This window comes from Canis lupus, chromosome 6 (genome assembly GCF_011100685.1).
Source record: "Canis lupus familiaris isolate Mischka breed German Shepherd chromosome 6, alternate assembly UU_Cfam_GSD_1.0, whole genome shotgun sequence".
Taxonomy (NCBI): domain Eukaryota; kingdom Metazoa; phylum Chordata; class Mammalia; order Carnivora; family Canidae; genus Canis; species Canis lupus.
This window is the reverse complement of record NC_049227.1, coordinates 37,381,247-37,405,016: the sequence shown is the minus strand read 5'-3', so window position 1 is coordinate 37,405,016 and position 23,770 is coordinate 37,381,247. Positions and strand designations below refer to the sequence as shown.

General features: G+C 54.6%; 1 protein-coding gene across 4 annotated transcripts in view; it reads right to left on the bottom strand.

Annotated features, from left to right (window-relative positions):
• Positions 1-782: 782 nt before the first annotated feature.
• TFAP4 (transcription factor AP-4) overlaps positions 783-23,770 on the bottom strand; it is a 35,827-nt gene continuing 12,839 nt past the window's right edge. The window contains exons 1-7 of one of the 4 annotated variants that reach the window (XM_038540560.1): positions 13,199-13,439; positions 5,345-5,510; positions 5,130-5,228; positions 4,567-4,737; positions 4,043-4,183; positions 2,692-2,844; positions 783-1,916 (exon numbers count right to left, since the gene is read on the bottom strand). In XM_038540560.1, coding sequence (XP_038396488.1) covers positions 1,722-1,916; positions 2,692-2,844; positions 4,043-4,183; positions 4,567-4,737; positions 5,130-5,228; positions 5,345-5,510; positions 13,199-13,287 — 1,014 coding nt within the window. In that variant the 5' untranslated portion in view covers positions 13,288-13,439 and the 3' untranslated portion in view covers positions 783-1,721. Of the gene's footprint in view, positions 1,917-2,691; positions 2,845-4,042; positions 4,184-4,566; positions 4,738-5,129; positions 5,229-5,344; positions 5,511-5,590; positions 6,431-6,841; positions 7,691-13,198; positions 13,440-23,770 lie in introns of those variants that run through there. The other 3 variants (XM_038540561.1, XM_038540563.1, XM_038540562.1) reach the window with 3 other exon arrangements.

Genomic DNA, 23,770 nt, shown 5'->3' with positions numbered 1-23,770 from the left:
CTATTTGAGGGAGACACAGAGAGAGAGAAAGAGCACATTCATGGGGAGTAGGGGCAGAGAGAAGGAATCCCAAGCAGACTCCCCACTGAGCATGGAGCCCGAACCAGGTTCAGATCTTAGGACTGTGAGATCACAACCTGAACCGAAACCCAGACTTAAATGCTCAACCAACTGCTCCACCCAGGCTCCCCAATGGGAAACACTCTGTAAAGCCACATCTGGTCACCGAGGATTCTAAGAGAGTTAAAGGTCCACCTCCCTACCCAGCAACATAAAATGCCCTTGTACCACTGACTTCCAACTTCAGATGACAAAACTGATGCTCAGGGGCCTTGTAGATAAATTTCCAGACCCGACTGATCTCTGTAACACCATGCCAGGAAGTAATACTACTCTCTCTCCTGTAGCTGGGGAGACTATGGTTCAGCGAGGTTACACAAGATGAAGAAGTGGCAAAGCCTGGGGACAACTAGGACCCCTCAACATCCCATGTCCTTTCTCTAAGAGATGGGAATCTGGCTTGGTGGTTCATTCTCCCCTTGAAGGAGACATTCCTCCCACCCCTGGCGCCATCACCCATCTTTGCACAGTCAAGGGAGTAATGCCAGGAGTCTGGGGACCCTGACTGCCCACTGGGCAGGGGGTGGGGGGATGACGACGACATACCATCTTCATGTTCAGCCATACCCGATCCCCTCTGGTGGGCCCCAAGAGCACCCCATACTGTAGTCCAGGAAGCCTTCCCCGGCTCCTCAGGACAGCACACACCCAGGAGACACAGAATCTAAAAAACAAAGTACAAACTTTATTTTGTTTCTTTATAAAGGCACAGTGGCCTCTTGGTTTTTTTCCCCCCACTTTCTTAACAAAATATAATAGCTTCTCCTTGAACACAAAGACCTCAAAATTGTAAAAAAAAAAAACAAAACAAAAAAACAAAACAAAAATAAAAACAAAAATTAAAAAAAAAACAAGAAACAAAAAACCAAAAAGATAAACCAAACCAAAACCAAAAAGAACCAACAACAAACAAAACAAAAAGAGAGAGACAAAGACATTTTTGGGGTGGAAGATGGGAAACCCGGAGGGAGAGATGGGGCTGGGTGGCGGCGGGGAGTGGCGAGTCCTCGTGCTGAGCCGAGGAGGGAAGGAGAGTAGGGCAGCAGCAAACCCCAACCGAAAGCACTGTAGACCCCCGGGGCCCCAGAGAGCTCCGACCCAGCCAGACCCCCAACCCATGTAAGTGCTTAAAGGGGAAAGGAAAAAAAAAAAAAAAAAGAAGAGGGAAGGAGTCAAAGACTGACAGTCTAGGGCTGGCTCTGGGGAGGCCAGAATACCTTGGGGTTTTGTTTGATTTTTCCCTGTTCTTAAAAACATGTTTAAATGAAAAAAAAAAAAAAAAAAAAAAGAAAGAAAGAAAAAAAGCTTTTTGGCGGAGAGAGGCCAGGCATCTGTGTCAGCTTCCCCCAGCCTCCGGGGCGAGGCCCGGCCCCAGGTGTCCCGGTGCTCCCACGTGCTCCTGCCACCCCAGCCCCCCGGGGCCTCAGGTCAGGTGGCTTCGCCCAAAGGTGGATTTACAGTATTGAAAAAAGAGGTCACAAAAGAGACCCAAATGACGTCGTAATTTTGTAAAAATTCCTCACTCGTTCACCTGCGTTGTTCCCCGTTGCTGCCCCCGGCCCCCTCCGGCCCCAAGAAGGGAGAGGAGGGCTGGGGGGTGGTCAGGGAAGCCCCCCATTCCCTGCTGGCTCCTCCCGGCTCTGGTCCATGGCGTCGCTGTCCGAGGCCTCCGAATCGGAGGCAGTGTCAGAGGCGTGGGCCTCAGGGCAGCTGCGGCCCGGCTTCACGATGACCGCTCGCCGCTGCTCCTCCTCCTGCTCCTGCCTTTCCTGGGTGCCCTCGATGTGCTGGATCGCCTTGTGGGGGGGGGCGGGGGACAGGGTGTGATGAGGACAGCCAGGGACACTCGGACAAACACCCCCTCACCCGCACCCCAGAAAGGTCCAGAAGTAAGCCTGGCAAGACAGTAGCCTGCCTGCCCAACGTTCAGACCTTCTCCGCTAAGCTGAACACCTCCTTGGAGATCACAGGGCAAGTCAGCCTAGAGTCACAAGCGTCTCTCATTTATGTATTTCAAAGCACCTGCTCACTTATGCCAGGTCTCTTCTCTGCTATTAACTTTATTATTCAATTTTGCTGGGTTTACGTGCAACCAACGTGGCAGGGGTGGATGGGGTTTTTTGTTGTTGTTGTTTATTTCTTTCTTTCTCTGTGATGCTGTTGGTTCTCCCAGGGGTGCCGCCCAAAGCTGGGCACAGCAGAACTTCAGGCCTGACCCTTGAAGCTGATCATATCATTTCTTCCTTCTGTGCAGGAGGCTTAACTGGTCCCTACCCGACCACTGCCAGCTGCAGCCCACCCAGGTCCTGGAGATGGAGCTGAGAGGAAGCTCTGGACCAACCCAAGAGTTGGATGCAGGAACCTGACACCAGGAGGCTCAGGGAGCAAAAAAGCCTCTCGGTAAACCCCATAGAGGGAAGGAACAGGGTCTTCCAGACTATGTTGTCCCCGCCCCCTTCTCTGCCCCAAACCTTCTCAGAGCCACCCCCATCGCAGACACAGAAAGAGAGATGCGGGGACGGACACAAAGGGCCCATTCCCACATGATGCCCCGTCCCCAAGTCCAGGTACCTGCACGATAGTGTCCAGGTTTTGCCGGGATGTGGAAACAGAGTTGATGACCGAGGAGGGACCCATGGTGACAACGTTGATGTGGTGGGAGGGAGGGGGTGGCGCCGGCACGATCACTGTGGGGTGGTGGGTAGGGGCCGGAGGGGGCAGGAGCTGCAAGGAAGAAGCCCTCAGTCTCTTTTCAAAGGTTCCAGGAGCTGCCCATTCCCTTCTATCCTTCTGTCCCTCACAGAGGGACATCCCTCAAAACCATCTGCTTCGAGAGAGCCTCTGCCAACCACCCCAGCCCTTGAACATCTTCCCTAGGAGGGCTGGCCAATTTGTGCTCCACCCCCTCTAACTTTACAAACGTGGAAAAGGTACTCCAGAGAGGGGCTTCCAGCCATCTGAGATCCCGGGACCCCTTCACTGTCCACCAAGCAAGCACTTTAACATCTAATAAATACAGTGGTTGTGGGGCACCTGGGTGGCTCAGAATGCTAAGCAGCTGACTCTTGGTTTGGCTCCTGGTCTCAGGGTCATGAGATCAAGGCCCGCATTGGGCTCTGCGTTCAGCAGCGAGTCTGCTTGAGATTCTCTCCCCCCTATGCTCCTCCTCCTCCCTAGTGTTGGCTCTTAGTCTCTCTAAAACAAGTAAATGTTTTCTTTCAAGTAAATAAATCATTTTTAAAGATTTTATTTGGGTAGCCCAGGTGGCTCAACGGTTTAGCACCACCTTCAGCCCAGGGTGTGATCCTGGAGACCTGGGATCGAGTCCCACGTCGGGCTCCCTGCATGGAGCCTGCTTCTCCCTCTGCCTGTGTCTGTGCCTCTGTGTGTGTGTCTCTCATGATTAAATAAATAAAATCTTTTAAAAAATAAATAAATAAAGATTTTATTTATTTGAGAAGAGAGAGAGTGAGCACAAGTAGGGGGAGGGGCAGAGGGAGAGGGAGAAGCAGACTCCCCGCTGAGCAGGGAGCCTGACATGGGGCTGGATCCCAGGACCCCAGGACCATGACCTGAGCCGAAGGCAGTTGCCCAACCAACTGAGCCACCCAGGCGCCCAAAAAGTAAATAAATACTTTAAAAAATTACAGTGGTTATCAAGCGTGTAGACCGTGGGTTTAGACAGCTAAGTCGCTGAGGATCACGAGTGGGCATGTCATGCACCCTTTGTGCGCCTCAATTTTGCCATCAGTAAAATAGGAAGAATATAAGTTCAGGCCTGAAAGGGCCACTACAAGGATTCGATGTGGTAACATACGCAGGCTACCTGGGAACCAGTAACCTGGGACCCTGGGCCTGCCCCGCTGGAGCCCGGGGCACTGACGCTGCGAGTGAGGACCGCTCCCAGGCCACCACTGCTCACCTGGGTCCGCAGGTGCTGCTGTTCGCGCTCCAGTTTCTCCTGATGCAGCAGCCTCACCTGCTCCTGCTGCTGCTGAAGCTGCACCTGCTGTGCGATCACCTTGAGCTTTTCCGGATACATGTGGGCCTCCAGCGAGCGCACCTGGGGGGCAGGGCGACAGGTTCAGGGGCAGGGCTCGGAGGGCACCCCGCACCTCCCTCTCCCCGGCCCCACCCGGAGCAGGGCCCTCAGGACCGCAGGTCGGCCTCCAGGCTCTAGGCTTCGCAAGAGGCCGTTCACTCCTGCTGCAAACCCTGGCATGGCTGACGCTCGTCCACCCTCGGCGGGAGAGACCAAAGTCCTTAGCCCAGCCTGCCGGGCCAGCCATGACTCCTCCCTCAGGCCGTGTCCCCTCCCACCTCCAGGGCCTGCCCGTGCTGCGCTGCTCTGGGCCCGGGGAAGATTTTATTTATTTGAGAAGAGAGGTGCTCTTCTGGCACAGAGCAGGTGCTCCCGTAAAGAACTGCTCACCCCCAGAGCCTTACCTGCTCCTCCAGCATCATGCGCACCGAGCGCTCCTTGTCCAGTTGCTGCCTCAGCTCGATCATCTCCCGGCGCAGGTCCTCCGCCTTCTCGTCCTCCCAGATGTCCGGCGACCCGATGCCCTCGTCCTTGTCCTCTGCCCGCCGCCGCTTGGGGGATGAGCCACTCAGCTCCTGGGGACCCCAAGGGGCCAGTGAGTGTGCCTCAACAACCCTGAACTACAACCACCACCACCACCAGGGACATCAGAGGACTCCCTCGCAGCCCCCCAAGGTCCCTCTCAGCACTAGGGCCCCATTGTGCCAACCCAACAGATGGCCGAAGCCCAGAAAAGGAGGCACAATGGACCTGCTTTCCAGAAATCACCCGGCTCCTTCCAGAGCCCACCCCACCCCACGTCACGGATGGGTAAGCCAAAGCCCAGGCAGGGAGGCAAGTGCCGAAATAGGTGAGTGGGAAAGATGCAGCCTGCGGGCCACGGCTGAGCCAGGACGCGCTCACGCAGGGAAAGGCAGCCGGAGGGGGCAGGGCACTGCGGCAGCAGGAGGCCCCCACGGGGAGCTACCTGGATGAAGCGCTTGAGCTGTGTGTTCTGCTGCAGGAGCCTGGTCTTCTCCTGCTCCAGGGAGAAGATGTACTCCGCCGTCTGCTGGAGAATGGCTGCCTGAGGGTGGGAGGGACAAGTCAGGGACCCCGGCGGGCAGCGTCTGCCAAAGCTCACTTCCTTCTCCCCACCTGAGCCCGCCACGTCCTCCAGGAAGGCTCCCGTGCCTAGCCCACCTTGCTGAGCTTCTCTCCATCTGTGTGGGGGATGAGGGTCTTGAGGGACTGGAAGCCCGCATTGATGCTCTGCATGCGCCTCCGCTCGTTGCTGTTGGCAATCTCCCGCCGAATCCGCCGCTCCTGGTCCCGCTGAGTCTCAGGGGTCAGTGGAATGTTGGCAAGGCTGCAGGTCAGGACAGAGACCTGCTCAGGCTAGGTGCCCTCCGTGCCCTGCCCCGGTGGGACCCTGTCTTTACAATTCACCTCCGGGGGCCGCTAGTGTAACTTTCATCCGTCCTGCGACAGAAGATGCCAGATTTGCCAGGTCCCTACAACCCCAGCAGATCAGGAGGGTGATGGAGTAGTACCTCTGGGGTGTCTGGGTGTCCGTAAGTGCGCAGCCCCAGGTCCTAGCCCCAGTGTCTGGCCAGCAGGTGTGGGTGGGGCCCAGAAGCCTGACCAGCTAGCAAGAATCTCTGTGATTCTGATACAGATGGTCCCAGACAATAATTGCAGACACCTGTCCCTGGGACACCTCTGAGCTCCTGGCTATGCACCTGGACCCCCTCCTGTGGCACCACAGGCTTGAGGACTAGGAAGACATCGCTCCTCCCTCCCCGTCACCACAGCCACATCTGCAGCCACACACTGGTCTGCAAGCTCCCAGCCTGGCCCCAGACACCCCATGCTAAGACCTCAAAAACGAGACAGGTACCACTTACTCCAAGAAGGGGACACCAGACCAACCACCCCTGGAGACACTTCTCCCCTGAGCCTGCCCACCCCAAGAGGCAGCCCCATCCTGTGCCAAAGGAGCAAGGCTCCCAGCATGCAGTGGGCAATGTTACTGCATATTACGTGACTGCATCTTACAGGAGCAGCAGCCAGTGGGGTGAGAGAGAAGGCAGCCAGTGGAAGGGGGAGAGGCCCAGAAGTATTGGCAGGAGGCAAAGACAGCAGCGGGGCCTGTAGGCCCAACGCCACCGCTCCCGAGGGGTGGGCCTGTGTGTGGCCTGGAGGAGGCATTCCCCCTTTCCCGGCCCTCTCTTGCGACTCCCCCCGCCCCTGGCCTGATGGCTTCCAGATGCTGGGCTCCCAGAAGAGGCCACCAGCCCCACCCAAAGCCACAGCCCTGGCGTCTTCCTGAGGGGCCCTCCCTGGGTGACCTGGTCCAGGCCTGGGCCAAGAGAGCTCACATCCCTGGTTCTGGAGAAGTGGGGAAACGGACTATGGGCAGCCTTATTCCATCGATGAGGACCCTGGGCTCAAAAAGGTGCCCAAACCCCCATGCCTGTCCCCAGGAGGAAAGGCGTTTGCTCAGAAAACCTCGGAGAATGCATCTGCTACAGCTGGAGACAGCCATGGCCTCTCCCGGCCCCCTGGCCCACCCTCTCTGCCCCACTCTGGGCTGGCAGGATCCTGGACTCGCCCTTGCCCTTCCTGGGCCTTGGCCCCCTCTCCTGGGGGAGAGGGTAGTCGCCGCAGCTGGGGGCCCCCAGGGGGCAGTTTCCTTACAGCATCCTGGAATGTCCATGCTCAAAAGGTGGCCCACGACCCTTTCTTCGCAGAGGAGACTTGGGACTCCGAATGAGGAGGGACAGAGTCTTAGAGTCAGACTACCAGCCATCTGGCTCCTCACCTCAGGGCAGGGGCACCTCACTTCTCCCAACTTCCCTGCCCCTACATCAGAGGTGATGGGGTGGCGGGACAGAGCAGTGGCGAGGACGCAGGCCCGAGACCTGACACACAGTGGCTTGCCCGCCCTTTGTGGGGGGTTAGAACCTGGTCCAGGCTCCCTGGTCTGGCAGTGCCCTCCAGACCCTCTGTGTTGGGTGGGTGGATTAAAGAGGTGGGAGTGGAGGGAAAAGAAGAAAAAGAGGTAGGGTAGGGAGTCTGGCTGGCTCAGTTAGAAGAGCATATGACTCTTAATCTTAGGATCATGAGTTCAAGCCCCATGTTGGGTGTAGAGCTTACTTTAAACAAAAAGAAAGAAAAAAAAAAAACTGGGGAGAGACGTCCAAAGGAAGCCAAGCCACCAAATGATTGACATCCGTCTGGGTGGGAATCCCCATCCTCTCGGGAGATACAGGGAGACACCCCTACACAGTCCCTGGGGCCCTCCTGGAGATGCCCAAAGGCCAGACCTGAAAAGAATGGTGAGGGGTCAAAAGGAGCCCCACCTCCACCCTTGGATCACCCTGAGTGTTGGCCGTTCCAGAAGGCCCAACTGGAGGACTCGGCAACAGAGTAAGAAGCTTAAATCAAGGGACGCCTGGGTGGCTCAGTGGTTGAGTGTCTGCCTTTGGCTCCGGGCGTGATCCCAGAGTCCTGGGGTCGAGTCCCGCATCAGGCTTCCCTCGAGGAGCCTGCTTCTCCCTCTGCCTGTGTCTCTGCCTCTCTCTCTCTGTGTCTCTCATGAGTAAATAAATAAAATCTTTAAAAATATAAATAAATAGGAGGATCCCTGGTGGCTCAGCGGTTTAGCGCCTGCCTTTTGGCCCGGGGCACAGTCCTGGAGTCCCAGGATAGAGTCCTGCATCAGGCTCCTGGCATGCATGGAGCCTGCTTCTCCCTCTGCCTGTGTCTCTGTCTGTCTCTCTCTCTCTCTCTCTAGGTCTATCATGAATAAATAAAAAAAAAAATAAAATATTTAAAATATATACATATATATATATATATATATATATATATAAATTTTGAGTTCTATGATTAGAATTGTCACACTCTCTCTGAGTCCAGTGGCCTTATGATTCCTGTATGGATCAAGGACATAGGCTTGCTCCAAGCCCCAGAGCCTGGCTCTTACCCACAGGACAGAGTAGGCTCTGCACCGCCCCACAGAGCCAGACACCCAGACAGACAGATGACGGTAACCCCTGTAGAAAGACAAAGCATGTGGTGTGCACAGCCATCCTGCTCAACAGGCACCTGCAGATGCCAAAGCTCAGCCCTTCTCCCGCATCTGCTGCTGGTACCCTCTCCTGACAGCTCACAAAGGGCCCCCGCTGCTTCCCAGAGCCCCGTATGTGGCCTCAGGAGGTAGTGTCCGTGCTCCTCCTGACAAACAGTGGGACAGGCACAGAAGTGACCCGCTCATGTCCACCGTGAAAGACAGGTGGGTCAGGGTGCAGGCAAGTACCTACCTCCTGTACTTTCCAGGTCCCACCCCCAAGAAACCAGAATTCAGCTGCTCCTCCCCCAGCCAGCCAGTTCATCTGCCCATGAAAATCTCTGCCCTGGGAGACCCTCAGCTCCTCCCTTCTCCCCAGGATGCCCAGGGACTGGAGAGGCCAGAGTGGAGTGAAGGATCCAGGGCCTGCTCATCCTGGCTCTTCCAAATGTGCCATCCATCCTGTCTCCTTCCCCACCAAGTCCATCAACGCCCTGGCTCAGGAACCAGCTGCCAGTTAACCTAATGCAGACTTAAGTCCCAAAAAGCAGGGGCACCTGGGTGGCTCAGTGGTTGAGTGTCTGCCTTCAGCTCAGGGTGTGATCCTGGGGTCCTGGGATCAAGTCCCACGTTGGGCTCCCCACAGGGAACCTACTTCTCCCTCTGCCTCTATGTGTGTGTGTGTGTGTCTCATGAATAAATAAACTCTTTAAAAAAAAAAGCCCCAGAAAACAGACTTCACCCCAAAGCTGCAGTTCCTCCTGAGGACTTGGGCTGCCACCAAGACCCTAACAGATAACTCACCTAAACAGCCCTGGAACGTGTGCACTAATCAGAAGTTCTGGTTGGCGGAATGTTAGGGGTCCTGATCGCTGACCAGAGATTCCTATAATTCATGGCTAGTCTAGCTGCTAAACTAGATGACCATAGATCAAATAGGCTTTTCTGCAAATCCCTGAAAGTTTCTTACATTTTTATCTGAGTTTTGCACACATAAACGTGACTGACAGGAATTGTAAGGCCCTCTGCCCCCTCCACATCAACTCCAGACTCCCAGGTGAGCAGTGAAGGTGGCATGCTTCTTTCCCTCCCAGTCCGGCCTCTGACAGCCTGTCTCCTGGAGAAGGGCAGCCAACTGGCCAAGAACAGTTTGAGTACCAGCCCTGGGTGCTAAGACTGTCCCCCCAATACCAGAGTACCTCCAGACAGCCCCCTGGGAATAACACTAGCAGACCAATCAGAGGCTCCCGGGTAGGGAAGCACCGTCTTCAAGGCTGAATCCTGACCTGGATGAGTTCTTCCCAGCCCAAAGGCAAAGTAACCCCCATCCACCGACACCCCCAGGCCTGGCTCCAGCCTCAGATTAGCCACTGACAAGACGCCTGGCTGGCTCAGCGGTTCAAGCGTCTGCCTTCGGTTCAGGACGTGATCCTGGAGTTCTGGGATCGAGTCCCACATCAGGCTCCCTGCATGAAGCCTGCTTCTCCTCCCTCTGCCTGTGTCTCTGCCTCTCTCTGTGTCTCATGAATAAATAAATAAAAACTAAAAAAAAAAAAAAGATTAGCCACTGAGAACTCTCATTTACAGTGCCCAAAAAGTCACTCACACACCTGCCGCTCAACATCTACAGGCAGAGGTGGGAAAGCCCACATGGGACTTCTCCTACACCCCAAGAGGAGGACAGGAGGGAAGCAGTGATCCTCAGCAAGGATGCCCAAGGCGCTCATCCTCTCTTTGCAGCACTGAAGCAGCCCAGAGCCTCCACCCGGCCCCACTGCTTCTATCCATACACCACACTCTGACCAGCCTGCCACCCCTGCCCTCAGTTCCAGTAGACCATGCCCAGGCTGTTCATATCAGAAACACCTCTCCCCTGTCCTCCCCTCCCTAGGGCTTCCTCAGCGCCTCAGAGGGGACTCCCTACTCTGTGTTCAAGTATAAGCCAGCTCTGCCCCTTGTTATCCCATGGAACTGCACTTCATCTCTCAAAGCCTGTTTACCCACCTGCAAAATGGGGGAATACCGCCTCATTTCATAGGACCATGGTGAAATTCAAAAGACACGGAAGAGAGGGGCAGTGCCTGGTTGGCTCAGCCAGTAGAGCATGAGACTCTTGATCTCGGGGGTCATGAATTCAAGCCCCATGTTGGGCACAGAGATGACTTTTTAAAATAAATAATAATAAAATAAAAATGACCCTTAGGTTATAAGAGAGAGACGGAAGAGAATAAAAGAGATTGAGGAAAACAGGATGCCTTGTTTTTCCAGAGTTTGCACCCAGGATTCCAGGAGAACCCAAGATCTCTCTTACAGGGCTGATAAGACCAGGAGAGTCAAGACCTTAGCACCAGGAGATTTTGAGCTGTTGGGACAGGGCCAGTTCTGGTTCCCAGCCCAGAGCCAGGTGCCACATATATACCGCATCAGGGACCCAGCACACACACTCCAAAGCCCCTAATTGTTCCCTAACTCCTTCTGAGCACTGGTCTCTTTCCCCCCAAGGGCAGGAGGTAAACACTTTAAGATCACAGTGCTCCTGCTTCTAAGAATTTAACAGATACTGGCACTTTCCATACACACAGCCTAACCTTCACAGGTGCTCCATTTTACTGAAGTGGCACATGCTGAGACCACACAGGTCCAAAACCACACAGCTGGGGCATGAGCCTTGCTCTGAGGGTGACTCAGGGTGGGGGTGCCCACTGTGCAGTATGGCCCCCTCCAGTAGGTCTGGGAGAGGGATGAGGCAGAGAGTGCTCCTAGTCACTGAGGGATAGAACAAGATCCCAGCCTCAGAAACCAATCCATAAAGCCAGAAGTTCTCACCCAACCCACACACTTGATCCCACCTCACCCCACAGCTTCTGAAAATGAACAAACCCAGAGGTCCCAACTCCACACCCACTGCACAGGCTTCAACTGTCTCATAGATAGGCAGGCTGAGCATGTCCCCATGCCCAAGCCTGGGGCACTTGACCCCTGGAGACTGCTAGACTCCTCTAAAGCAGGGTTTGGGACAGGGACAGTATAACTCCTAGTCCTGGGAGGTCAAGAGAGGATTCAACTAAGTCTCAGACCTGGTGGCTAGAGGTCCCCACTGTGCTAAGCCTACCCAGGATCAGGCTCAAACAGTCCTACCCAGCCATTCTCTGAACAACCAACCAGCCACGAGGGATAGGAGCAGGGCTCTGGGACCAGGGTTCAAGTCCCAGCCCCAACACTTGCTGTAACTAACTCTTCCCTTCTCAAGCCCATGTCCTCACCCCATACAGTGTATGTGTATAAGGCCGCTTAACTCAGGACGCAGAGTGTAAAAATTCAGTGAGAAAAAAAAAAATCTATCAAAACGAGTCCCTAGAACATACTAAGAGCTCCAGAATTTTTTTTCTTATTACAGGGAGGCCCTTCTGGTAGACCTTAAGGAAGGGCCAGCACCCAGGGTGGCCACCCCCCTGGCTGCACATGACTCCGAACTTTAGAACCGTCGAGGTGGGAGCCTGGGGCGGGGTGGGGAGGTGTGTGTACAGGAGCAGCCACCGTCCCGTCCCCGAACCCGGTTTCTGCAGCCCCTGCTGTCCAGCAGCGCGGGCCACGCCGCCCCGGCTCCTCCTCCCTCAATCCCCGCCCAGCCTGACCCTGGCGGCTGAGCACGTGGCCCCAGTCCTAGGGAGCCATTTCGCTCCAGGAGCCGCGGGGTTCTAAGGGGTCTGCAGGTTCCCAAGTGGGGCACCCAGGGAAGCCCCAGACGCAGCACCGCCGTGTCCCGCGGGCCGAGTTCGGTGCAGACGCTCAGGGACAGGGCCGTCCTCCTCCTGGCCATCCGAGTGGCGGGCACGTGCATTTTAACAAGGGTCCAGGGGAATGGGGATGTGAGTGGTGCGCGCACCCGTCACCCTCTGGTGAAGGATGGATCTGGAGCGACCGAGGCCACGCTTGGGAAGTGGCTCCTGGGGAAGGCGGCGGCCCCGGGGTCACCCACCCACGGTGGGGCTGGACGCTTTCGGTTTAGGGCTGGGGGAGGGGCGTGGGCTGGGAAAGTTTGCAGCCGAGCCCCGCGGGCGGCGGGCAACGGCCTCACGAGGCCAGGGGCACTGTCCGGTGCCCCCTCCCCAAAAGGCACCCCCCCGCGGGCCCGCCTGGCGCACCCGGCCCTCGGGAGCTGAGCTTTGTGCGAGGAAAGCGTGGCCCGGGCACGCCTACAACTCCCACAATGCCGCAGGGCGGGGCGCGGGGAACTACAGCTCCCGCGAGGCGGCGCGCCGAGGTCCGCCTACTCCAAGAGGGCTGCAGAGTCACGTCCAGGCCTCGCTAGTAAACAGCGCCCGGGCGCGGGCGGCAAGCGAGCGAGCGGCCGCCAACGTGCCCGGGTCCGCGGCGCCCCCGGCCGGCAGCGCCGGCCTCCCGGGTCCCACCCATCCCCGCGCCCCCACTCGAGCACGCCCCCCGGCCCCGCCGCAGCCCCGCACCCTACAAACACACTACCCGGCTCCCGGATCCCCCCCTCGCGCCCAGAGCCGCGGCGTGGCTGCATTGTAGCCGCCCGCGCCACGGCCCCACGCGCGGCCCGGGCCCCCCAAACCGCCACGGAGGGGGGTACCCAGAGACAGCGAAGAAGGAGGGAGAGGAAGGAAGCCGCCGCGGGAGGGGGGAGGAGGAAGCGCGGGGGGGAAAGCCACCAGCACCAAGCATGGCCGGGACTGCTGCAGAACCACGTGGGTCTGTTTGCAATTTACAAACGTCGCGACTCGCCCGCCTGCAGCGGACAAAAGTGACCGGGGCCGCTCGGGGCCCCCACGTTCCGGGGGAGGAGGGTCCCCCGGCGGCGCAACCCCGGCGCGCGGGGCTGTAGCCGCCCCGGCGGCTAAGAAAGGCGAGCGGGGTTGGCAGCGCGGGCCATGCGTGCGCACACGCGCGCCTGCCCGGGCGGGCTGGCCGGGGGCTGCAATCATGGGAAGGGGGTGGGGGGGAGGAGGAGTACACACCTACAGAGCCCTCCTATCACTTCTTTCTCTGTTTTCCTGAAATGTTGCAAAGAGGGCACCTTCTGAGTGGGCACCATGAAATACTCCATAGCGATCGGCCCCCCTCCTCTGCACGAGCCGGGTCCCGCGGTCCGCCGGAGAATGCAAGATGGAAATCCGAATCAAAGGGCAGCGCCGGACGGAGGTGCAGAAACGGCCGGTCCCAGATGCTGGCGGCGGCGGCGGCGAGGGGAGGGAGGCGGGCGGGAGGGGCGGGAGGGAGGTCTCTCCGGCCTGCCTCCCCGGGCGTGTGTATGTGTGTGTGTGTTTGCAGCTGATCAGATGTCTGTTTCAAGGCGGGAAACAGCTGGTGAAAACTCAGCACTCCCCCGGCCTCCTTCCGCGGAGTAAGGAATTGCATGTAAACAAAGGACTATTTGCAGCGCCCCCGGGGCTGCGCGAGGCCAGGGCGAGAGGGGCGCCGGCCCCCGGGGGCCAGTGGCAGCCAGGGTCTGCGGGCCAACCCCCCGGCACTGGGAGCCGGGGGCCGTGGGGCGGCTGGGGGGCGCGGTGTGAATGGAGCGAGCTGCGGCCGAGCTACATGCGCCACTATGGGTGATGAGGTCCATCAGCTGACAGGTTGGCAAGCGTTGCAAAAAAAAAAAAAAAAAAAAAAAAAGGCCAGCCACTGCGAGGGAGCCTAGCCCGCGAGTCCGGGGTCCGGCGGGGACTGCCCGGTGCAGGGTCTCCGCGCTCGGCGGCCCCCGGGGACGGCGGGCGCGCAGCTGGGCCCCGCGGAGACGGCGAAGGCGGCCTGGGGTGCTGCTCGGGTTGCAGCTGCATGGAGAGGAGCCGCTCTGGCGCGCTCCCTCCGAGCCCAGGGCCCCCTGGAAACTTGCGTCACAGCCACCTCTTCCCACATGTAACTTGGGGCCGACTTCGGAGGCCAGCCAGCCCCCTCCCTCCCTGGCTGCCCAGTTGGCCGCCCAGCCTGGGCTCCGGAGCCTGGGAATTTCGGAGCCGGGGGGCGGGGAGGGGGGGGTGCAGAGCGAAGGGGGCGCGCCGGGCGCCTCAGATCCTGGGGCTGCCTTTAGAAACGGGGGGCCCCGGCGGGGAGTGAAGGCTGGAGGCGGGCCAGGACGGCAGCGGCCCGCAGATTTGGTGGCTGCCGCCGGGTCCCCCTCACTAGCCACCCTCCCACTACCCCCTCCGCGGGGAGGCTGGACAGCAGAGGAGGCCCGAAGCTTCCCATTCATGCCTAAGGCCGTGCGGGACCTGCTCCTCCGCCAGGGTGCGCTCTCTACTACGGTGATGCCCGGGGCGGGGGGGCAAGGACGCTGCGGCGGCCCGCTTCCGTACCCCCTCCCGAGTCCCCTCCCCTGGCTTCTGTCGGGTTGGCCCCTGGCTCAGGAAGACCACGCCTGCCTCGGAATGTCCTCGCTCCTGCCCACCGCCTTTCCCAATCCCCTCCGCCTTCAAGGTTCCGCCCAAATCGCGCCTCCTAATTAAAATATTCCTACTACTAACAAGAGTTACTGATATTAAAAAAAAAAAAAAAGTTACTGATATTTCAGGAACGATGATTATTAGATACTGAGAGTACCGTGTAGATTTTTGTACGCGTGTTCTCTCATCTTTAAAGCAACCTGTTGGGCACTTGAAGCACAGATCCCAGTTCACTTAGCATCACAGTCCTTGGAAAGTCTCACTGTGGGGACAGGAAATGTGCTCAGGAAATTATGACTTCTGGGGGGCAACATAGGAAAGAGGGCCATATAACTGTATACACTGAGCAGGATCTATAGGGCCCGAATGGATGCGTGAGGAATGAATGAGAACCGGGAGAAGCGTGTCTACCCCCTGCTCTTCTCTTACAGAACCGCCTGGATGGATCCTGGTTCCCCCTGAGCACCATTTCTTGGCTGGTGACCTCACTCCAACGGCTCACTCCAACCTCTGCTTCTATGACCATATCTCCTTCTCGACCATATCTCCTTCTTCTCCTATCCCAACCCCTCGACTCTGCCTCTTTTATGATGATCTTGGGCCCATCCAGATAATACAGAATAATTTCCCATCTCAAGATCCTTGCCTTAGCTGTATCTTCAAAGCCCCTTTTGCCACATAACGCAATTTAGTGACAGGTTCCACAGATTAGGATGTGAACATTTTAGGGAGACTGTACCATTCTTCGTTCAGGGGCCATACAAAACCTGGCAGAGGTTGTACTCTGCCCCAGCAGTTCCACTCCTAGGTAGAAGCCAAAAGAATGAAAACAAGGACTCAAAACAGGTCGTTATATGCCAGTGTTCAAAGCAGCGTTAATCACAGTTGCCAAGGGACGCCTGGGTGGCTCAGCAGTTGAGCATCTGCCCTCAGCCCAGGGCGTGATCCTGGAGTCCTGGGATTGAGTCCCACATCGGGCTCCCTGCATGGAGCCTGCTTCTCCCTCTGCCTGTGTGTCTGCCTCTCTCTGTGTGTCTCTCATGAATAAATAAAATAAAATCTAAAAAAAAAAAAAAAAATCACAGTAGCCAAAAGGGGCAAACCACTCACTGTCCCTCAACTGATCAGTGGATAAACACAATGTGGTCTATCCATGCAATGGAATATTATTTAGCCTTAAAAAGGAACGAAGGGGGACGCCTGGGTGGCTCAGCAGTTGGGCGTCTGCCTTTAGCTCAGGGCGTGATCCTGGAGTCCCCGGATCGAGTCCCACATCGGGCTCCCTGCATGGAGCCTGCCTCTCCCTCTGCCATGTCTCTGCCTCTCTCTCATGAATAAATAATAAAAAATCTTAAAAAAAAAAAAAAAGGAACGAAGGGTTCATCTATATTACAACATAGACAAACCCTGAAAACATGGCAAGTAAACTAAGTCAGGATACAAAAGATCACATATGTTATGATTCCACGGGCATGAAAGTACCTAGGATGGGCAAATTCACTGAGATAGAAAGTAGATCAGAGGTTACTGGGAGTAGGGGAGAAATGAAAGAGTTATTGCTTAATGAGTATGGTGTTTCTTTTTGGGGTGATGGAAAATTTTGGAAACAGTGATGGTTGCACAACACTGGGAATATAATTAATGCCACTGAATTGTACACTTTAAACTTTTTTTATTATTTATTTTATTTTAAATGGCTCCATGCCCAACGTGGGGCTTGAACTCATGACCCCAAAATCAAGAGCCAATGTTCCACCAACTAAGCCAGCCAGGCGTCCCCTGAATTGTACACTTTAAAATGGTGAAAACAGAGATGGCTGGGTGGCTCAGTGGTTGGGCATCTGCCTTTGGCTCAGGGCATGACCCCGGAGCTCCAGGATCAGTAACCATGCATGGAGCCTGCTTCTCCCTCTGCCTGTGTCTCTGCCTCTCTGTGTCTCTCCTGAATAAATAAATAAAATCTTTAAAAAAAAATAAAATGGTGAAAACAGCAAACTTTATGCTACATACATTTTACCACAATAAAAGAAAAAAAATAGCCAGGGGGCTGGATTTGACCTGTGGGCTCTAATTTGCATGACCCCATCAATCCTGCCAATGCCTTGCCCCTTCATCATCTCCTCTCGTTATCCGGCTTAGAATTCACAGCCCATCAATAGAATCCTTCCCTCACCTGTCCAACCCCGCCTGCCTTACCCCCGCCCTCCCCACTAGCCAAACAGCCCCAAGAAAAGGAAATCCCACAACCTAGCTGACTGATCTTATTTTCAGATCCCACAGTGGAGGCTCCTATTGCTCTGGTCTGTTTTTCCTCCCACCTCTTCCTCTCTCCTTCATCATCTCCCCACCTCCTCACTCCCCTAACGTGACTTCAGGTCCTGTTTCTCTGAGGAAAGGGGACCAACCTTGAACAGAAATCCTACATGCTCCACTTATCGCCTCTGCCTCCCTATCTGTATCTGTCACCTGCCATCCGGGCCCGTGTCAGGATGAGTGTCCGCGCTCCGTCCGTGCGTGTACAACCCTCCGTGAGAATCATTCAACGATGTCTCTCCTGTATCCTCACTGTGTGCCCTCTTTTTTTTTTTAAGATTTTATTTATTTATTCATGAGAAAGAGAGAGAGAGAGGCAGAGACACAGTCAGAGGGAGAAGCAGGCTCCACGCAGGGAGCCCGATGTGGGACTCGATCCAGGGTCTCCAGGATCAGGCCCTGGGTTGGAGGCTAAACACTAAACAGTGCTAAACCACTGAGCCACCCGGGCTGCCCACTGTGTCCCCTCTGTGAGAATCGTTTCCAACAACAAGCTGTGTTATTCCCATTTAAAAAACAAAACAAAACACCTACCACCCTCCACCCCTTCCAGCTACCACTCTCTCCCTGCTGCTCTTTATAGCAAAACTCCCTGAAGTGGGTGTTCTGTTCAATCTCTCCTGCTTACCCTGCCCGACTCCATGAAAACTACTCCCGCATCACTGGTGACCTCCAAGGAGCTCTGTGCTCTCTCTTCTCACTGTATGTGACCCTCTTGTTCCTTTTTTGCTTGGCATCTGGGACACCGTGGCAGCCAAAGTCCTTGGATTTTGCCTCTGTCTACACACCCTCCCAGCTCTTTGGACAACAGAATGCCAGGAGGGACTAAGAGCTGTATGGTGCGGTTCAGAATCCAGGTTCTACCTGAACCCCAGCTTCAGGTGTTAGAGTGACCACAGGCATGTTCCTTAACCTGACTCAGCTTCCTCATCTGTAACACAGAGGCCATGCAGCACCGGGCTTACAGGCTGTTGCAAGAAGTCTGTGATACACCTGGCATGTCGTAGCATTAGTAAGTGGTCGTCGTTCCCACTGATGCCAGGCTGCCGTGGGCACCAGTGACCAGAGGCATTTGAGCTGGCCCACAGAGAATGACAGGGTTGTGATGTGCAGGGGAGGGACAGAGGAGGGGCCAAGTTTTCCTCTCTTCCTGCTAAAACCTGGCACAGGTGAAAAGGAGCAGGTGTAGAGCCTGCACATAGGATGGGGTGGTATGACCGTCAGCCTGCAGACCACTTGCCCCTTGAAGTGTGGGGGTGGGGTGGGGGAAGGCAGGGGTTGGTCTCTGTAAAGACAGTGATCAGGTAACTGTCTTGGTGGATGATCTATGTCAGAAATGCAGGCTGTTGGGGATCCCTGGGTGGCTCAGCGGTTGAGTGCCTGCCTTTAGCTCAGGGTGTGATCCTGGAGTCCCAGGATTGAGTCCCACATCGGGCTCCCTGCATGGAGCCTGCTTCTCCCTCTGCCTGTGTCTCTGCTTCTCTGTCTCTCTGTCTTGTCTCTGTCTCTCTCATAAATAAATAAATAAAATATTTAAAAAAAAGAGAGAGAGAAATGCAGACTATTGGGACACCTGGGTGGCTCAGTGGTTGAGCGTCTGCCTTTGGCTCAGGGCATGATCCCAAGGTCCTGGGATTGAGCCCCCCCATTGGGCTCCCTGCAGCAGGTCTGCTTTTCCCTCTCTCTATGTCTCTGCCTCTCTCTGTGTGTCTCCCATGAATAAATATATATATATATTTTTTCCTTTAATAAAGAAATTCAGATTATCATCTACGGGGCTGACAGCTGGCTCACTTGCAGCTGAATTCTGGCTGCAGACCCTGGGCAGATACTGCTCTGGAAAGCAGGCATGGAGAGACAGACGGTTTCACCTGAGGAAAAGACCTGTGACTGCAGTGTGGCCTCAGGACATTGGCTCTCCTTCCTCTACATTATCAAATAGGAGCCCACCCAGCTCCCTTCCTCCTTGATTGCTCTCCTTCCCCCATCCCCATCCCCAAATTCCAGGTCGGAAGAGTGAATGAGAGTCATCAACAGGCTTTACTGATAAATGACTACCCAAAAATATGGTCTATGCATCCAATAGGTATTACTTAGCCATAAAAAGCAATGAGGTACAGGGGTGCCTGGGTAGCTCAGTTGGTTAAGCCTCTGACACTTGGTTTCAGCTCAGGTCATGTGTGGGGGTTATGGATCCAAGCCCCACATTGGGCTCCACTCTGGGAGTGGAGCCTGCTTAAGATTCTTCCTCCCTCTCCCTCTGCTTCTGCCTCTGCCCTTCCTCCTACCTCTCTCTCTCTCCCCCCCCCCTTAAAAATAAAAAATAAAATTGTTAAAGAAATGAAGTACAAATACATGCCACCACATGGATGAACCTTGAAAACTTAATGCTCAGTGAGAGAAGACAATCACAAAAGGACACAGAGTGTAAGATTCCACTAAGTAAAATATACAGAATAGCAAATCCACAGAGACAGGAGGTAAATGAGTGGCTGCCAGGGGCTAGGAGCAGGAGAAAATTGGGGAGTGCCTGCTAATGGGTATGGGTTTCTTTTGGGGGAAGATGAAATTTTCTAAAAATGACAATGATAATGGTTGTACAAATTGTGAATATACTAGAAACCACTGACTTGTACCCTGATTTTTTTTTTAGTTGAAGTACAGTTGACACAATGTTGTATTAGTTTCAAGTACACAACATAGTTATCCAACAACTCTATGCATCACGCTGCGCTCACCACTGAATTGAACACTAAATGGGTGAGTGGTATGGTACGTGATACCAATAAAGTTAACAAAAGGAATGAAGTACAGATACATACCACAGGATGGATGAATCTTTTTTTATTATTATTATTTTTAAAGATTTTATTTATTCATGAGAGACACAGAGAGAGAGGCAGAGACACAGGCAGAGGGAGAGGCAGGCCCTGCAGGGACTTGATCCCAGGGCCCCAGGATCACGCCCCTGGCCAAAGGCAGGCCCTAAACTGCTGAGCCACCCAGGGACGCCCTGCATGGAGGGATCTGGACAACATCATTTTGAGTGAAAGAAGCCAGAAACAAAAGGCCACAGTACAGGATAGGCAAAGTCATGGAGTCAGAAAAGAGACAAGATTGCCAGGGAATTAGAGGAAGTCAGGGGGAAATGGGAGTGACTGCTGACAGATCTGGAGTGGCGGGGGTTCTTCCTGAGGTGATGAAAATGTTGTAAAATTGGGGTGCCTGGGTGGCAGGTCATGGTCCCAACGGTCCTGGGATCAAGTCCCACCTCAGGCTCCTTGCTCAGTGGGAAACCTGCTTCTGCCCCTCCCCCTGCTTGTGTGCGCTTGGTCTCTCTCAAATAAATAAATAAATAAATAAATAAATAAATAAATAAAATCTTTTTTAAAAAGTTCTAAAATTTGGCAGCCCCAGTGGCGCAGCGGTTTGGCGCCGCCTGCAGCCTGGGGTGTGATCCTGGAGACCTGGGATCGAGTCCCACATCAGGCTCCCTGCATGGAGCCTGCTTCTCCCTCTGCCTGTGTCCCTGCCTCTCTCTCTCTGTCTGTCATAAATAAATAAATAAATAAATAAATAAATAAATAAATAAATAAATAAATAAATCTTTAAAAAAAAGTTCTAAAATTGATTGTGGTGATGGTTGCACAACTCTGAATATACTAAAAACCACCCAATCGATTGTACACTTTAGAAGGGTGACTTATATGGTAGGGGGATTATGATTCTAATAAAGCTGTTACTTTAGAAACAGCTTTATAGACCCTAAAGATGCCCAGAAGTCTGGGGAGCTCCAGAAATAATGGGGATCCCCTAGAGCAATGGATTCCAGAGCTCCTTTCTTCAGCCCAAGTGGCATCTGGCTGCCCTGAGGATGCTGGCCGCACAGCCCTGCCCCGAGCAAACCCTGCCCTCAACCCAGACTGGCTGGAATCCTGGATGAAGGATGTGTATGCTGAGTAGATTTACCCTCCAGCCAGGAGGGAGGGCTGGCAGCAGGACGACTGCTGCAGGTTTTGAGTCTACATAGCACCTGTGTGGAGAAGGGGATAGATTTTTCTCATTTTATTTTATTTAAAAAAAAAAAAACGATTTTATTTCTTTACTCATGAGAGACAGAGAGAGAGAGAGAGGTAGAGACACAGGCAGAGGGAGAAGCAGGCATCATACAGAGAGCCTGATGTGGGACTCAATCCAGGGTCTCCAGGATCACGCCCTGGGCTGCAGGCGGCGCTAAACCGCTGCACCACAAGGGCTGCCCAATTTTTCTCATTTTAAAATTTTTATCCGTCATGTGTCTGGAATTCTGCTCTTCTCTTTGGACAGATGATGTGCTCATTTCCCTTTGCTGTGTAACTCCCACAAATATTTTTAAAATATTTTATTTATTTATTCATGAGAGACACACAGGGAGAGGCAGAGACACAGGCAGAGGGAGAAGCAGACTCCCTGTGGGGTGCCCAATGTGGGACTCAATCCCAGGACCCCGGGATCGTGACCCGAGCCAAAGGCAGATGCTCAACTGAACCACCCAGGTGCCCAAACTTCCACAAATTTATTGGTTTAAAAGAGCAGCCATTTAGGGGCACCTGGGTGGCTCTGTCGGTTAAGGTTAAGTGTCAGACCCGATTTCTGCTCAGGTCATGATCTCATGAGTCATGCGATGCAGCCCCTCGTCTGGGTTCTGCACTGAGCAGGGAGTCTGCTTCTTTCCTTCTCTCTTTCCCTCTGCCCCTCTGCTCTCTCTCTCTCTAAAATAAATAAATAAATATTTTGGAAAAAATCTTATAAAGGGGATGCCTGGGTGGCTCAGTCGGTTAAGCATCTGCTTTCAGCTCAGGTCATGATCCCAGGGTCCTGAGATCAAGTTCTGCACAAGGCTCCCTGCTTCTCCCTCTACCCCTCCCCACTGCTCATGCTCTCTCTTTCAAATAAATAAATAACATCTTTTTATAAAATAAAAAAAAATTTTAAGGGCACTCATTTATCATTACTTAGTTCAAGAGGTCAGAACGGCCAGGTAAGGGATCCCTGGGTGGCGCAGCGGTTTGGTGCCTGCCTTTGGCCCAGGGCGCGATCCTGGAGACCTGGGATCGAATCCCACATCGGGCTCCCGGTGCCTGGAGCCTGCTTCTCCCTCTGCCTATGTTTCTGCCTCTCTCTCTCTCTGTGTGACTATCATAAAAAATTAAAAAAAAAAGAAAAAAGAACGGCCAGGTAAGGCATGACTGGGTTCTTGGCTTAGAGTCTCACCAGCTGAAATCCAGGTGTGGGCCGGGGCTATGATCTCACCTGGGGCTCTGATCCTCTTCCAAGCTCAGTGGTTGTCGGCAGAACTCAGTTCCTCTCAGCTGTAGGACTGAGGTCCCCGTTGTCCTGCTGGCTGTTGGCTGGGGACAGTGACCAGTTCCTAGAAGCCAATCTCAGGTCCTTGCCCTGTGCCCCCCTCCCTCTAAGAAACAGAGGGCGTCCCTCACACTGACCCTTTTCAAGCTTTGAGTCTCTAACTTCATTTTCTACAGGACAAACGTCACTGGGGGTCTTTATGAGAATCCTGCTGCCACAGGTGGGCAGGAGAAAGTTAAGAATATACAGAGAACTGGAGATGGAGCCTAAACAGGAATCTAGGGCCCCAACCCTCATTTGAGGCTTCGTCCTCCACACAAATATGCCAGGACCTGGGGGATGTAGCAGATGGCCTTTAGCGCCCCAGCATGTTCTGGTGAATATGGGAACCCCAGCTGCTGATAGCAGGCGGCAAGGGGTTAATGCCAGCTGTTGGAGGTCTACAGAAGCAAAATGCTCCTGCCAGGGAGAGATTCTGGAATGCTCTCAGGAAGGCAGAAAAAGACTCAGATAGCCCTCCTGGGGTTTGGAGCAAAGGCCAGTATCCCCAGGGCCCTGGTCCCCTTAGCTAGCCTGACAGGGAGATCTCTGGGGGAACGAGGCCAGAGACCCACGACCACTAGGGGGCGCCGGGCACACACGCCGCTTTGTGTACAAGGCTGGTGTGAACACTTTTGGGGAACCCAAGGTGGGTACTGGGGTGGAGGGGCTGACCACCCGCCTCCCCACACCCCCAAGGCTCTGCAGATCTGGGAGGCGCCCGGCTTGCCTAGGTACCCTAAGGCCCTGGCTTCCCGATGCGTGCTTCCTTCTTCCAGGTTAATCTGACTCACTTTGTCCACAAGCAAGCCCTTAGGGGGTGTGGGGGAGCTGAAGTTCACCTGTGGTATGCACCCCTGTCCCCACCTCCAGCGCTGCTCCCGGTGTCTCCAGGCATGACGCTTCAGCCCACAGGGACGGGCTCCTGCCCTCATCCCTGCTCTCCCTCCATCGTTGCGCCCTATCCTGGACCTGGTCAGCACCCAGCCCCTTGCCTCACACTCCATGGGAAAGCTTCACCTCCTTCTGTTAGGGACCCTTCCCTCAGGGAAATGTGGGACCTGATACTCAGCCCGGGGCCCTTCCCACCAGGGAATTCAGGGGGAAGTGGAGACTGAGTCTTGGGGCATTTGGTCAACATGAGAATGAGAGCAAGTCAGGGTGCCTGGGTGACTCTTGATTTCAGCTTGGGTCATGATCTCGGGGCTGTGGGGTAGAGCCCTGCATCGAAGCCACCTACATCACGCTCCAGGTCTGCTTGGGATTCTGTCCCTCTCCCTCTGCCACCGCTCCCTCATGCCGTGCACTCTGTCTCTCTCTCTCTCAAATAAGTAAAAAGAAAGAAAGAAAGAAAGAAAGAAAGAAAGAAAGAAGAAGAGCGAGCGAGAGAGAGATGAGAGATAGAAGAAAGAAAGAAGAAAGAAGAAGAAAGAGAGAGAGAGAGAGAGA